Source organism: Corapipo altera, unplaced genomic scaffold (genome assembly GCF_003945725.1).
Source record: "Corapipo altera isolate COAL_440 unplaced genomic scaffold, ASM394572v1 68, whole genome shotgun sequence".
NCBI lineage: Eukaryota > Metazoa > Chordata > Aves > Passeriformes > Pipridae > Corapipo > Corapipo altera.
The window spans coordinates 5,159,488-5,173,501 of record NW_020884919.1 but is presented as its reverse complement, the minus strand read 5'-3'; the positions used below and the strand labels follow the sequence as shown (position 1 = coordinate 5,173,501).

Here is a 14,014-nt window from a genome sequence, read left to right as displayed (position 1 = left end):
TGGGGAGGAATTCCTCTGTCACGAGGAATGCACTCTTTTCCTTCTGACTTCTCTCACCTAAACACACACACATGCACGTGCACACTGCCCCCCTACCCCCACATTACCCCCAAACGCAGTGTCCCTCTCCAACCCACTGGATGTAAAGCTGGCCAGAACAAGCTGGAACACTGGACCGGGTTGCCCAGAAAAGTGTGAATGCTCAATCTCTGGAAGTGTTCAAGGACAGGCTCGATGGGGCTCTGAGCAACCTGGTCTAGTGGAAGGTGTCCGTGCTCATGGCATGGGGTGGAGCAAGATGAGATGTAAGATCCCCTCCAACCCGAACCACTCCATGATTCTAAAAGAACATCTCTCTTGTTTATTTCACTCCAGCAGGAGTTATTTTTTCTAATTTATCCATATACACTTCCAAATTCAAGCCTTATCACTTTTAAGCAATCCCACAATTTGTTCTCTCCCCATTTGATCACTATTCTCTTTAACCTATTACTCCACCAAAAGTCTTTATTTAAAAATGAAGTAGTTTATTCTATCTCTACTTTACAGTTTTCAATTTCCTCAGTTTTCTTTCAACCTCCTGTATGGTATGTACCTTCTCATTACCTGTCCAGGATGACTTACTCTTCATTACAGAAGAACTGATGTTTGTTCTAATACTGAAATACATCACGCACAACCTGAAGCCCTCTGAAAAGCCAACACATCTATCCACAGGCAACTAAGGTAATGCTGTTCTTTGTCCTCTGATTTTCTCTCTCTGTTTCTGATGACACCTAGGAAACAGACTCCACATTCCAGACACACAGAACAGAACATTCCTCTACACAGAGAGTAACCTAAGCAGGAATAAGTTACTATCCAATTAATTAGCCACTCAGTATAATCTTACTTGTTTCACCTAAAAGTCCTCAGCCACAGTCATGCACCATTGCTCAAAAGCTCATTAGAGTGTTTAAAATCTCTTTTTTAAATTTAGTTGGGTTTAGATAAGGATCAGTGTTATTTATATTGTCTAGGAGTTTTGATTGTAAGCTTAGAAAATACCCTTTGTTATATTTCTATAATGCCTAGTGTTAGGAGTTATGATTTAATCCCATTTATGTGCAGATAATAATAATAATAGACCACATTTATGTGAAGATGCAAATAATATTAGTAATACAAATAAAAAGATGAGATTAGAGCAACCTATAGTTACGGCAAAGGTATAAAAGGAACAAAGGTGAGAGAGGGTAATATTTTGTACTGAAGAAATTTATACAGCACTGTCTATGTAACAACCAGTGATGATTGTGTGTACTTGAAAGTTTTATTTTTTTCCAGCTCTTTCATTGGTATCACACTGGGTATAATATCTCTCTAAACCTCGCTTTTCTTGCAGGAATGTACAGCTAGATAATTAGTGAGAAGGAAACAGGGAGGTAAATAAAGGTAATTATTAAAAGACAGACTGTCTGATAGAACAGATGGAACTGACAGTTTGTGGAATACATAGAAAAAACATTTCTTGCTTATTTCCCATCTGAATCTCATCTTCTGTTCATTCTTTTTGTCAATTCATTTGTGAACTTACCGGACCAAATCAGACATATCTCTATGCTTCTAGTGTTATTCACATCACACTCCCCCAACCCATTAGTGAGTAGTCCTAAAGAGATCCTTAAAAAATGTAGTATGTGAATACTAAAATGACAGTAACTATATATAAGATCATGTACCCTAAATGGTACATTTTTCAGAAAAAGTCAATACCTCAAGTTTTAACATTCTGAAATTCTCTCCCAACCTTTGTAATTGAGCAAAACCAACAATAATGCCGGGGAGAGGGGGACGAATAATCTTTATATTCCTAAAAATAATGCTAAGAATTAATAATCTAGATAGCACAGGACCTTATGTCTAAAGAGAAATCACAGTACATTCTGAATATTTTAAAACCTGAAAGAGCATTCATTGAAACTGGCGACTTTCTTCAGAAACCCTTATTTTTTTGCTTGCCTATGTGCAGCCAGTGTAAGGCCTTAATTCATTCCTAAACTGGTTAGGTGAAAAACACAACTTCTACTTCCAATGTGCAACTGATATTGAGAGAGGAAGATAAAATAAAAATGTATTCTAACAGTACAGGTTGGTGAAAGGAGAGTCTGTTCTTACAGGTTTGTGGTTACTCTGAATAATTATGGCTTTAGGACTGCCCTTTAGAACAGATAAATCTTATTCTCTATTGTCTTTACTGAATGATAATAAGGGTTTGATTATGTATAAAGGTTGCAATCTCAACTGATGCTGGCTGTTCCTGCGGAATGACAATTAACCCAGGCATGTCCTACTTCTTCTAAAAATCACCCACCCATGAATTAGACACTGGTTAAGGAAAATGTTAACCATTAGATAAGTGTCTCTCAGATCAGAGCCAGACGTCATACATCATACACACCCACATAGCTACAGATGAAGGTTGGAGGGATAAATAAGTTTCCTTGCAATGGAGCAGAATTTAACGGGGAAAATCTTTGAGATTCCTGTTCCCTGACACAATGATTCTTGGGAAGCCTGGGATTCCTTCCCTCCTTCCATATGCCTTCTACTTGCCAGTGTCAGGTTGATAAAATAATAAATGAGTTCCAGGTAAGAAGCAATTTGGGACCAGAAAAAAAGCAAAGGCACTAGGAACAATGGGAGCTTGAACTGAGTTTGGCAAGGAGAACTGAGGCATGTGGAGGTACATTTCTTTCTCTATCATGGTTAACTCTCTTCAACTCCATCAAACAACTATTTGCTTCACTTTCTTCTCTAAGCCACCTTGGCTTTGTAAAGAAAGCAACAATTTAGAAGTGGTGGTCGTACTAACCCAACAGTGAGCCTATAGAGCAACAGGAACATGATCTCTACCTAAGTTTGCATTCGGAATGCGAATTATCTATTACAGTTTCAATTAAACTTAAACTTCTGATTACCAAATCACCTGAAACCATTCCTCACACTGAAGAGAAACTTGAATTCAACCTTTTCCACTTTTTTTTTAATTCCATGTTTCTTTTTTCCCATCTTAACAATAACTTTAATTAAAAACAAAAAAATCCAAAACTATGTCAAATAACCCTGAGAAGATGAAAGTGAAAGGGCTGCTCAGTCCTTTCATCATATTACTGATGTGCTTTACTGCTTTTCTTTTTACTTCGGTTTAGATTATTCTAGATAGCACAAATATCTAATAAAAGCAGCCTTAGGAATATTGTCACAGTCAGAATATATAATAAGTAAACCAAATAAGTTAATCACTATGTTCAAAATGTTGCAATTCCTTCCTGATATTTTCTGTGGAAGAGTACATTCTTAAAGGGAGAAATGACAGCTTTCATCAATAAAACAGTCCTTTGGGTACCAACATTACACTTTTTGAAAGAAAGAAAACCAAGACTAACACCACTTTTGTACAAGTCCTGGTTGCCTTTTTTTTTTTGTTTGTTTGTTCTGTCTTCTTTAAGTATTTTTTTCCATTTTCCCACAATTTTATATTATATGTGAAATATAAAACTTTAAAGTCAGCAACATGTTCTTCTTAGGGCTGCATGATTCTGAAAACCCAAGTATGATGCACAGATACAAACAATTCCAAGCACCCGTGTCCCGTACAATGCTGATCAACAAACCCACTCCATATCTTCCAGGTGTCAAAAGTAGTAATCAAGACATTATCTCATTGCCAGTGGATTTATGATACCTCAAATCAGAGAATTTCATTGCATGAGAACATTGACAAAGGAATTGTGACCATATTTTTTTTAAAAAAATAGATCATTCAGCCTACCTAGTCACTATCATTGCTACCCACCAGTTACCCACATCACATCCCCGCAGCATTTTATGTTTTCATAAGCCATGCATTTAGATGAGAAGTTTAAAGCTGTTTGAGCTTCATATTCTAAATACAAGTCTAGGTCTTTGGTTCATGGTTTCACTTCTGACTTTTGCCTCACAACTGTTGAGTAAAGCAAAGACAGGTATTTCATATCTCTCTGTACTACTGCCTTACAGGATTTTCAAAGACTAAGGTTGTTTCTTTCCCTGATGAAGACTGAAATTTTCTCTTTAAGAAACAGACCTAACATCTCTTAGAGAAATAGAGAATACAAATGTGAACTTTTTTTTAAATCAGAGAACTCACAGTTATGATGCAGCACACATATTTTTGTTCAACAGTTTCTATTTTTCAGCATTATTTCTATAAATTTAACAACAAGACTTATGAATACAAGCTTAACTCCTGAAGTGGTACCTAAATAGCTCTTCTGCTACTTTCCCTGTACGGATAAGAAATAGGAAATCAGGTTTGGACTATAGAACACGTGCAATGTCACTGCTAAACTTTATGCTATGTAGGATTAACTTGGTAAAATATCTCAAAATATGAGCAATAAAAGCCAAGCGGCATTTTCAGTGTTTTCAATTCACTTAGTAAAAATAAAGCTTTTTATTTCTTCCTCTAATGATACAGACACTCCAGATGTATGTTTAAATATACTCATCAGTGCAACTATCAAAGGGTAAGTGTGTATTATAGAAATGGGCCCCCAGATTAAGTATATATTGTGAAATGTATGTGAATGTGCATGACTTGAACCAATGAACTGTGGCCTGGAATGATGTCACAGAATGTGCAGCATTAAGTGGAAGGTTAAACCTACTTGCATCTCGGTTCATTAAACGTGGTTAAAGTGCAAATTCCCTCATTCTGACAGTAGTAATCACAAGGGTTCACTTTCTGGTCACAGCGCTGACTTTTAAACCCCACAGAGCATCTGCAGAATTTCAGTAAAATAGACCTATATAAATATTCTGCCTTTGCTGAACATATTTTAAACGCATTATATATAGTGATGGCAAGACACGCACATATACACACACACAGATTCACAGAAAACAAAATTAATACTCCTCTTTTCATGGAAGGTCCATCTGACAATACTGAAAAGTTTGCTCATCAGTGCTGATCAAACAGTTTTAAAACAATGGGCCTGTACTAACTGATGGGTTCTCAAAGTGTTACTGTCAGATATACTATACATTTCTATCGATTGATCCAGACTACAAGGGCCTTAAACATTTACATTACCTTTTTTTTAACATTGTTTATGGTGTTGGTATATGCTACAGCACTTATATATTGTAAACTCACAAATTAAGGTATGAAACCTTTTTCCCTTGAGATACCATGGTATTCCACATGAATTAGAAAAATACTAGGTCAGTCTTATAAGGGAAAAGAAAGGAAAAATCACAAGCTTCCAAAATAGCCATTCTAGGTATTTAAGGAAATGAATCACCAGACTTAGTCATCATATTTGAGTCTTACATATTACAGCTGTGATATTCTCCTTTTGCTATGATTTATCAGTCTCTAGTCTTCAACTGAAGACATTTAAGGAGGTAAAAATAACAGGTAAAATTATCTCAATGAAAATAATAATAAAAAGACAAATAGGCACTTAAAGCATTTCCAACTGAATAAAGGCTACCATGCAGAACTAAATTACATTGCCTTTAGCCCCACACCTACAAACATCTATTGATAACTTTTCAATGGTACTGAAACTACAGTTGTGTCCCTTTGCACATGTGAGTGCTTCAGCTCTCATGGGGAGGAACCACTGACCCATCTCTTACTTATCAGGTTACAAAATCTAGGCATTTCTCTATGAAACTTCCTTGAGAGTCTGAACAAAACAGGTAATCTCTTTTAAGGTCACCTACCACACACACATCAACAAAATGAAGGATTGGCTGTAGCTGTATTTACAAATTTGTAATGCCAGATCCCTTTGGGCAACAACTTACTTATGTCACCCAGGAAATGAGACACTCGAGTTCGATTTTCCCTTCCAACAACTCTTTCTTCCAACCTGGAGGATACTCTGACCTTCAGGTTGTTTGGAAAAGTGGAAGACAATTCCACGCTGAAGCTTTTCAGCAGTGCAAAAGAGATTGGATCATTTAGTAGTCAAAAGCAAAAAAAAACCCCAAGGAATATGACTACATAGCTCAGTGTAACTGAGAGCAGGAAAGAAATTAATTTCTTGCTACAGTGACTACTTCAGCATTTTTATATTGAGCAGCTGAAAAAGAAGATACACCACAGCTCTCAAGAAAGGACTAGAATGTAGGTTTTTCTACCTGTTACAACAGTACTTTACCAGACTACAGAATCACATTTTCTTTGGTATTTTATGTCTGGGCTTAAGAAAGCATCCTGAATTATTCTCTCAACCACAGTGCAGGAGGGAGAGCACAACCTCACCTCAGAACAGCCACACTACTGTGGGCAGGGTGAAGGTTAGGGCACAAATCAGAGACACATGAGCATTTCCTCAGACCCATAAGGGAAATTAACACTGACATTATTTTTTATACTCTCCAGCCATCAGGAGGAGTGTTTTGCCCCCAGATCTGACCATCTTTAGAGGAGAAAAGACTTTAATCCACCTTTGAGAAACAGGGCAGGCAACCATCCTATGCTTCCAGACTCCATTCCAGAACAAATGCCTAAATAGGCTTTAGATCTGACCTGAAACTATTAGAAGTCTCAAAAGACATATCTTTGTACCTTATATGCATTCACAATATATTCCTTAGTTATGTCTTTCAATACACATTTTGCAGAAAGGTAGGCAAAGTCTCAGGTTACAGAAAAAGCTAGAAAACTGTACTGTAAGTTACAACTGCAACCAGCACATTGTACATCCTAGAGGGACCAAAAATAGAGACACATGCACAATAACTTTATTATTTGTTGGAACACAGGTATTATTATTTATCCACACAATGCAGGATACTCACAGACAGACAGGAATGTTTGTCTCTGGGTCCAGTTGACATGTACCACCATTGTAACAGTAGCCATCACACAGCTGGCAGGTAGAGGCAATCTTTCCATTTGTGCAACTGGCATGGTTAAAAAAAAATAAATACAAAAAAACAATCGGTAGTTAGTAAATCTGTGAATTCCCTTACAATTGTCTACCTATTATGTGATATGTATGACATCTACTGATTGCAAGAATTCTTGGTTCCCACTTTGAAAAGCTAGCACAGGCAGAGAGTTTATTGCACAAAATATCTTTAATCTTTCCTTTTATGAAAATAAGCTATTATTACACAAAATAATTCCTCAGGAATAAACCAGCACATGTGAATACATATGCCTCCAATAGTATGCAGTGTGTCACAGATAATGCAGAATGAACAGCTTTCAAAAGTATGGTAAAACTCAATTGTTAACTTGATTAATTTTTTTTTCAAATGAAAACCTAATTAGTCTGCTGGCCTTATGCTTCCCCCAGTGAAGAGTGCTCCAAAAGATGGTTTAAAAAAACAGGGGCCAGTGGGTTTTGTATGAGCAGGAACCACACAAAGGAGTTGTACTGGTGTGACCAGATCAGGGACTGTGTAAGAGATTCAAAGGATATAATTGCAACTCATCATAATTGCAATTAAATATATGATTTTGAACACAATCATGCCCCTCTACACACTTACTTGCATACTATATCACTGCTGTCCTTGTTTATTATGCAGTGTCCCCCGTGGCACCTGATGCACTTGTCCACTTCACATTTTGGACCTTCAAACCGTACTGGACAGACACATTCTACACTTCCATCATCAGAAATAGTACAGGATTCAGAATTCACACAGTAATGGTGGCAAACATCTGAAAGTAACAGGAAAGCTAGTTACTGAAAGACATTAGGGACTATTATAGAAAAAAATAATGCATTACTTTTATGTTTTAAAAGTTACTATAATAGAAACAAGATGACAACTGAAGTTGGTGACTCACTGGCAACTGCAAGAATCAAGAATATCCCATAAACTGATATATAATATATTAACAATGTAATCTTGAGAAGTGAAATAGAAAGATAAATTCATAAGAGATTTTTTTTTCCCTTCTAGTTGTCTAACATTTATGGCATCATAATATAAAGACTACTGATGAGAAAAGGAGAGTAATGTTAATGTATTTAATGGGATGCTGACTAAATAAAAATCTTCTGATACATTCACATTACCATTAACAGCATTATGCTAAACTGAAATTGAAACAATATTTTGAAATAATTAAGTTTTATTTTCATTTATCTGCATATTAAAATTTCATGAAGTTCTAATAATTTTATATAAAGACATAATCCATAAGTTCCACAAAATGCCACATACTTGCTTATCTTTATAGACTGTGTAAGACCCCATTATATTATTTAACTGCTTAAATGCCAGCAGGACTGAGATTTCAAGTAGTAAATTCTTTAACTCTTCAGAAGCACCAGTAACAGTCTCATTTTCCATACCTCTACAAAAACCAAATTGCCTAACAGAAGAAACTTCCAGAGCTACAAAATACCGGTGTCCATATTTTGGTTCATTTTTATTTGTGTGGTAGTGAATTTTATTATTATTATTATTATTATTATTATCATTATTATTATTTTATGGGGGGTTTGTTGTTTTGTTTGTTTATTTGTTTTTCTTTGTGTGTGCTTTGATTTTGTTGGGGTTTTTTTTTGTTTGTTTTGTTTTTGTTTTTTTTAAGTCATCATTTAAGTTCCTTAGTGGGGCCCAAATCACTCAAAGTCTTTATTTCTCTGTTTTGAATACTTTCTCCAGTCCCCTGTAGTTAACATGCATTGAGCTTTCAGTGGTGTTAGTGATGGAGAAACGAAGTAATTGATACTTAAGATTTAGCAACTTTGAACTAAGCATCTGTATTACCTTAGAATTAACCTGGTCCATATTAATAAAATATGACTTTTCTGACAAAACCAAAAAATTCAAGCCCTTTGAGCTCAGTACCTGTCTAAGAGTGAGTCACTAGCTGCTACAAGTAGAGAATGAAACCTTCGCACTGGCACAGGTTGCCCAGGGAAGCTGTAGCTGCCCCATCCCTGGAAGTGTTCAAGGCCAGGTTGGATGGAGCTTGAAGCAACCTGTCCCTTCCAACCCAGGCCATTTCATGATTTTGATTCTATGGAACAGCAACCTCAGCCTTGAGTATGGAAGTCTAAATTCTCCAGCTGCCATTTGACCAGGGCCATGTTTTAAGCCCTAAATTAGAGACTACTAAAATTTATACATTTTACTGCATATATTCAGGATGGATGATCATAGAATCACAGAATGGTTTAGGTTGGAAGGGACCTTAGAGATTATCCAGCTCCAACCCTCCTGCCATGGGCAGGGACACCTTCACACTAAACTAAGCTGCTCAAATCCCCACTCAACCTGGCCCTGAACACTTCCCAGGGATGGGGCAGCCATGGCTTCTCTGCACATCATTTGTGACAGTATCTTATTAAAATACATTTTGCTTATGCTACTCTGTGCTCAGTTTTTCCCCCTCTCCAAGGAGTATGTACTGCTGGAAGAGTTCTGCTAAAGGACTGACCGCGACTGTTGGAGGAATTACTTCTCTTTGATTATTCAATGTATAACTCCACTGATCTGCAGAGGTTGTAGGTCCATCTGGTTAAGGAATCACTACTCAGCAACCAGAGAGGCTTAAAAGACACTAAATGAAGTTGTTCATTGTTTGTCATTCCCCGACTCAAGGTATAGAATGGCAATTTGCAGCAGGGGGGCTGTTTTTGGAACAAAAACTACTGTAGTTTGAAAGCTAATATTGAGAGTCAATTTATGAAAGAGCAGTGGAAGGGGGAAATGTTTGCATGTACATTAAGACAAAAAAAAAAACAACCCAACCCAAAACCTAGAAATAGGAAGGTCATACTCTAAAACAATTATTAGGTTTAGTATTGATTGCAGTCACAAACACCTTTAATCTTCTGCTGTTTCTAAAATGTTTATGCTGTATTTGGACTGAAATGACACAAATTTTTTTTTTTTCCCCTAAAGAAAAGAATTTCAATTTCAGGGCAAGTCACAGTTTGCAAGATCCCTATATCCACTTTGAATGATTGTAACTGCATGAAAACGTTTTCTATTTTTTAGGTTGTTTGGCCTTAAATGATACAAGAAATGAACTTTAACTACTCTGTATGTCTTATTTCTGGATTTTGAAACAGGGAGTTATATTCAAATACATCAAATTCATGTGTATTTAATAACATGCACAGTGTTAGTAGAATTCTATGTAAATTCATTCACTTGAATTTATTTCAGCAGTGCCAGTGTCTTGACACGGAGCACACATTTTGGTTATTAGCCCTTATGTGAACTAATCACAGGCGAAACTCTGCACTGGGTAATTGGAGACGATAAGTATGAGGAAAATAAGGTCTTTGCAAGCTGGTAATACTGTAAGCAAATGTCTTCTCCCTGCTATAAAAAACACTAATAATATTTTCAGCTTGGGAGCAGGAATAAAATACCTATGCACATTCATGTATCATCTTTTGCATATGAACTAGTTTCAATCACAGCAAAGAAAGACTGGAAAAGATATCTTGGAGGCAACCAATCTTTGCAATAATGCTACATTAATGTATTCCAACATGCATACAAAGTGAATGTGATTAATAAAGCAAAAAATCATCCATATGCATGAACAAAGCAAAAAAATAAGGCGTGACTTTATATACACCTTATTAACTGTAAACCTGTAAAATTTCACAAAACTGTTATTGGCCACCAAAAAATACTCTAAAAGACTTTTTTTCCCTAAAAGTATTAAGTTTTAAACAAACAAAAGCTTGATTTTACTTTGTATTTTATGAGGTGTTTGAGTCTTTGTATTGTGTCAGTTTCCCAAAGTGTCAGCAGACAATCCAAATCTGATAATAAGCACTGCTTAAAAAGCACCCATAAATTTACATTTAAATCAATTCTTAAAAAAAAAAAATGTTTGCAGAAGCATTCAACTAGAAACAATTTGTTTGGTTTTGGGTAAGCCTCAAGTAAATATTTTTTCTTAATCTGTGTGTCTGTCTGTGCATGATTTATGTACTATACTATTTTCAAATACCCAATTGTATTTGCAGATAGTTATTTATGGATCCATGCAGTTTGTTTAATACCAAGGGGGAGAGAATCACAATTACTGCTGGTTTTCCATTCAAAGGTTTCAATTTATTTCATAGTCCCCCACCTGGAAATACATTCAGTTTATTCCAGTACAAATCCTATTTAAGATACAAACTAACACTTTCCTTGTTTGACAGACCTTTGTCTAAAACTAAATACTTTTTGTATATTGTAGATAATTCTGAACCAGACCTTTATAAAAGCTAATTTCCTTTTAAATCTAGCCTTCTTTAGCAAATTCACTGAATGTACAAAAGAGATGATGGTTTTCACATTTAATGTTCTATGACAAACACTATGACAGTCTAGTAAAACTACGACAGTCCTCTCTTTAGAATGCTACAGTCAAATCAAAGCAGGAGTAGAAAAAAAAGCAGATGACTAAAAAAACATCATTCTGATCTCAGAAAAATAATCTGGTTTTAGCAACTTAGGGTTACTTGTGAGTCATCATGTTGAAGAGACATGAGGAAGACAAACTGTAGTTTTTAAATGAGTGACCAAATGTCTTGAGTTACTGAAAAGAAATAACAGCGAAAGAAAGAGAAAGCACTGGGAGAAAAGAAATACATATGGAGTAAGAGCAGAATCCCTATTGATTGATAATCTTCTCTCCCCTCTCCCCTGTAAAAGAAGTGAAAAATTAGAGAAATATGTAGAAAGTGAGAAGAGCCTTTCTAAAGGCATGGAAAACTTTGGAAAACAGTAACTCAATGAGAAGAGACTGATGGGTCAGTGGAATGAAAAACTGGGGAGAACTTCTGATGCAAAGGGTAAAATCCAAGACCTGAGAATTAAACAAGAGTAATATTTAGAAATCCTTTAGAATTTCAATACCAGGATGGGGCAGAAACCACACTCAAGGTGATCTTAGACTGAGCAAGATGAAGGAACATTGCAGTGTGAAACTTAAAGCCATTGTCAGTACACTACTTTCTGGGGTTAGAAATGAAAACCAAAGGTAAAGGAGCAGTTTGAGAATTGTACTGGTCTGAAAAGATAAGGGACACCAGAAAGTTCTTTAACCAACTATGTCAACATTATGTTTAGGTATCATATCAGCATAAGATAACAAATATGAGAAGTCAGAGTGTAAAATTTTAACACAATTGTCTCATGTCTACTGGCCAAGTCATCTGTCTTGTAAAGCTCCACTCTACAGATTCATTCACGAAAATAATAAATAAATCACAAAATCAACGAGGTTGGAAAAGGCCTCTGAGATCATCAAGTCCAACCTTCGACCTAACACCACCTTGTCTACTAGACTATGGCACTAAGTGCTACATCCAGCCTCTTCTTAAATACCTCCAGGGATGAGATAATTAGAGGAGTCACCTCCAGTGACTCCACCACCTCCCTGGACAGCCCACTGCAATGTCTGATCACTCTCTCTGTAAAGAACTTCTTCCTAATCTCTGACCTAAATCTCCCCTGGTGCATCTTAAGACTGCGCCCTCTTGTCCTAAATAATCATTCCTAATAAAGCTCTTTCTTCACCTATTTCAGAAATATGTTCCAAGATCACCTGAATACATCAGATTCCGTTCCCTCAGCAGTACAAGTTACTTGGGGCTGAATTTACCAATGCAGTGAAAAAAAAATCACCCAACTGGGTTTTAAATTTCCATTCTGTCGAACTTTTATTATACACCCGGATTGAAATTTCGTGGAGATTACTTACAATACTGGCACCTGTCTCCTGTATACTCAGGCAAGCAGGTGCAGAAGGGCTGGTTCCCAGTGGTGACACTGCAGGTCCCCCCGTTTTGGCAGAAGCGCTCACAGACCGTCTGGTTGCAGTTTGGCCCCGTAAAACCCAGTGCGCAGTTGCAGGTCGGTCGACCTATTCAAAACAAAGAAAACTATTTTATGATAAAAATAAATAAAAATCAAAACAGTAGTTGGCACTTTAAAGACAGATTTATCATAAAATAGCAAGTTTTAAGGTTCGAGCCCAACTACGTTTCTCTAGACGCTAACGGACCACGGCTTTACAAACATCACTTGAATGCAGAACTTTTAAAAGAATAAAGTGAGATATGGACACCTCAAAAGCTGCATTTTTATACTTGTGCATGTATCATCATTGACTGTTTTATGAGAAGAAATAAGTTATTTTAAAATAATTGAAATTATTTTAAATGATGGTCTTAAGTAAGAATTTAAGATGTGAATAAACTCTCCAAATCATTCTGCCATGCTGGGTTCCTCCAGCTGCAAGATTAAATGTTTGTATAAAGCAACATTGGTGTCTCTTTACAATGTACTCCATTATTCCCAAATCTACAAACCTTTATATATAATCAAATGAATATACAAATATTTACTAATGCACTAATAGCTACATTTTTTACTAGAACACAAGTATCTGTGCCCGTTTTGTTATCCCGCCCCTCTCAGATAATGAATACTGTTACATAAAAGTACTCTCTGGCATCAGACCAAAGACGCCTGTAACATCAATATTCAATGTCTGAAAAGCAGTGAACACTTTGGGATGAATGCTTGCACACAATGAACTTCGAGTCTACAGTTTCTTTTCAAAGGGTTTTAAAATAATGTTTAAAACCCAATGCATTTGCCTCCTATGATTACTCCCTATTGTAATTTTCCCACTTTTTTTCCTTATCTAAATCTCATGCCTAAAGGATTTATAGTTTTGTTACAATTCCACTGTTTTATTAAACCCTTCCACTTTTCCCTGACTTATTTTCTTAAAGCTTATCTTCTTTGAAACAAACTTCTAGATGCCACTAATGTTTTTCCATCTCCTGACTTTGCTTTCATATCTGATTTGTAATCTCCTCTTCAAGTAAATGACCTGATGTGTCCAACTAACCCTTCTCAAATCCTAATAATCTATTCTCATTCTTGATTATCTCTTACAAGACATTATTTTTCCCCCGCCCTCCTTCTCTTTGCTTTCATTTAGCCTTAAGGGTTTTCTTAAATTTAGGGAGAACAGATC

At 36.2% G+C, this 14,014-nt stretch overlaps 1 protein-coding gene across 1 annotated transcript in view; it reads right to left on the bottom strand.

Annotated features, from left to right (window-relative positions):
• Positions 1-14,014, bottom strand: part of LRP1B (LDL receptor related protein 1B) — a 672,863-nt gene that overhangs the window by 16,267 nt on the left and 642,582 nt on the right. Inside the window, exons 82-84 of the mRNA XM_027656245.1 lie at positions 12,728-12,889; positions 7,540-7,714; positions 6,841-6,945 (exon numbers count right to left, since the gene is read on the bottom strand). Coding sequence (XP_027512046.1) covers positions 6,841-6,945; positions 7,540-7,714; positions 12,728-12,889 — 442 coding nt within the window. The remainder of the gene's footprint in view (positions 1-6,840; positions 6,946-7,539; positions 7,715-12,727; positions 12,890-14,014) is intronic.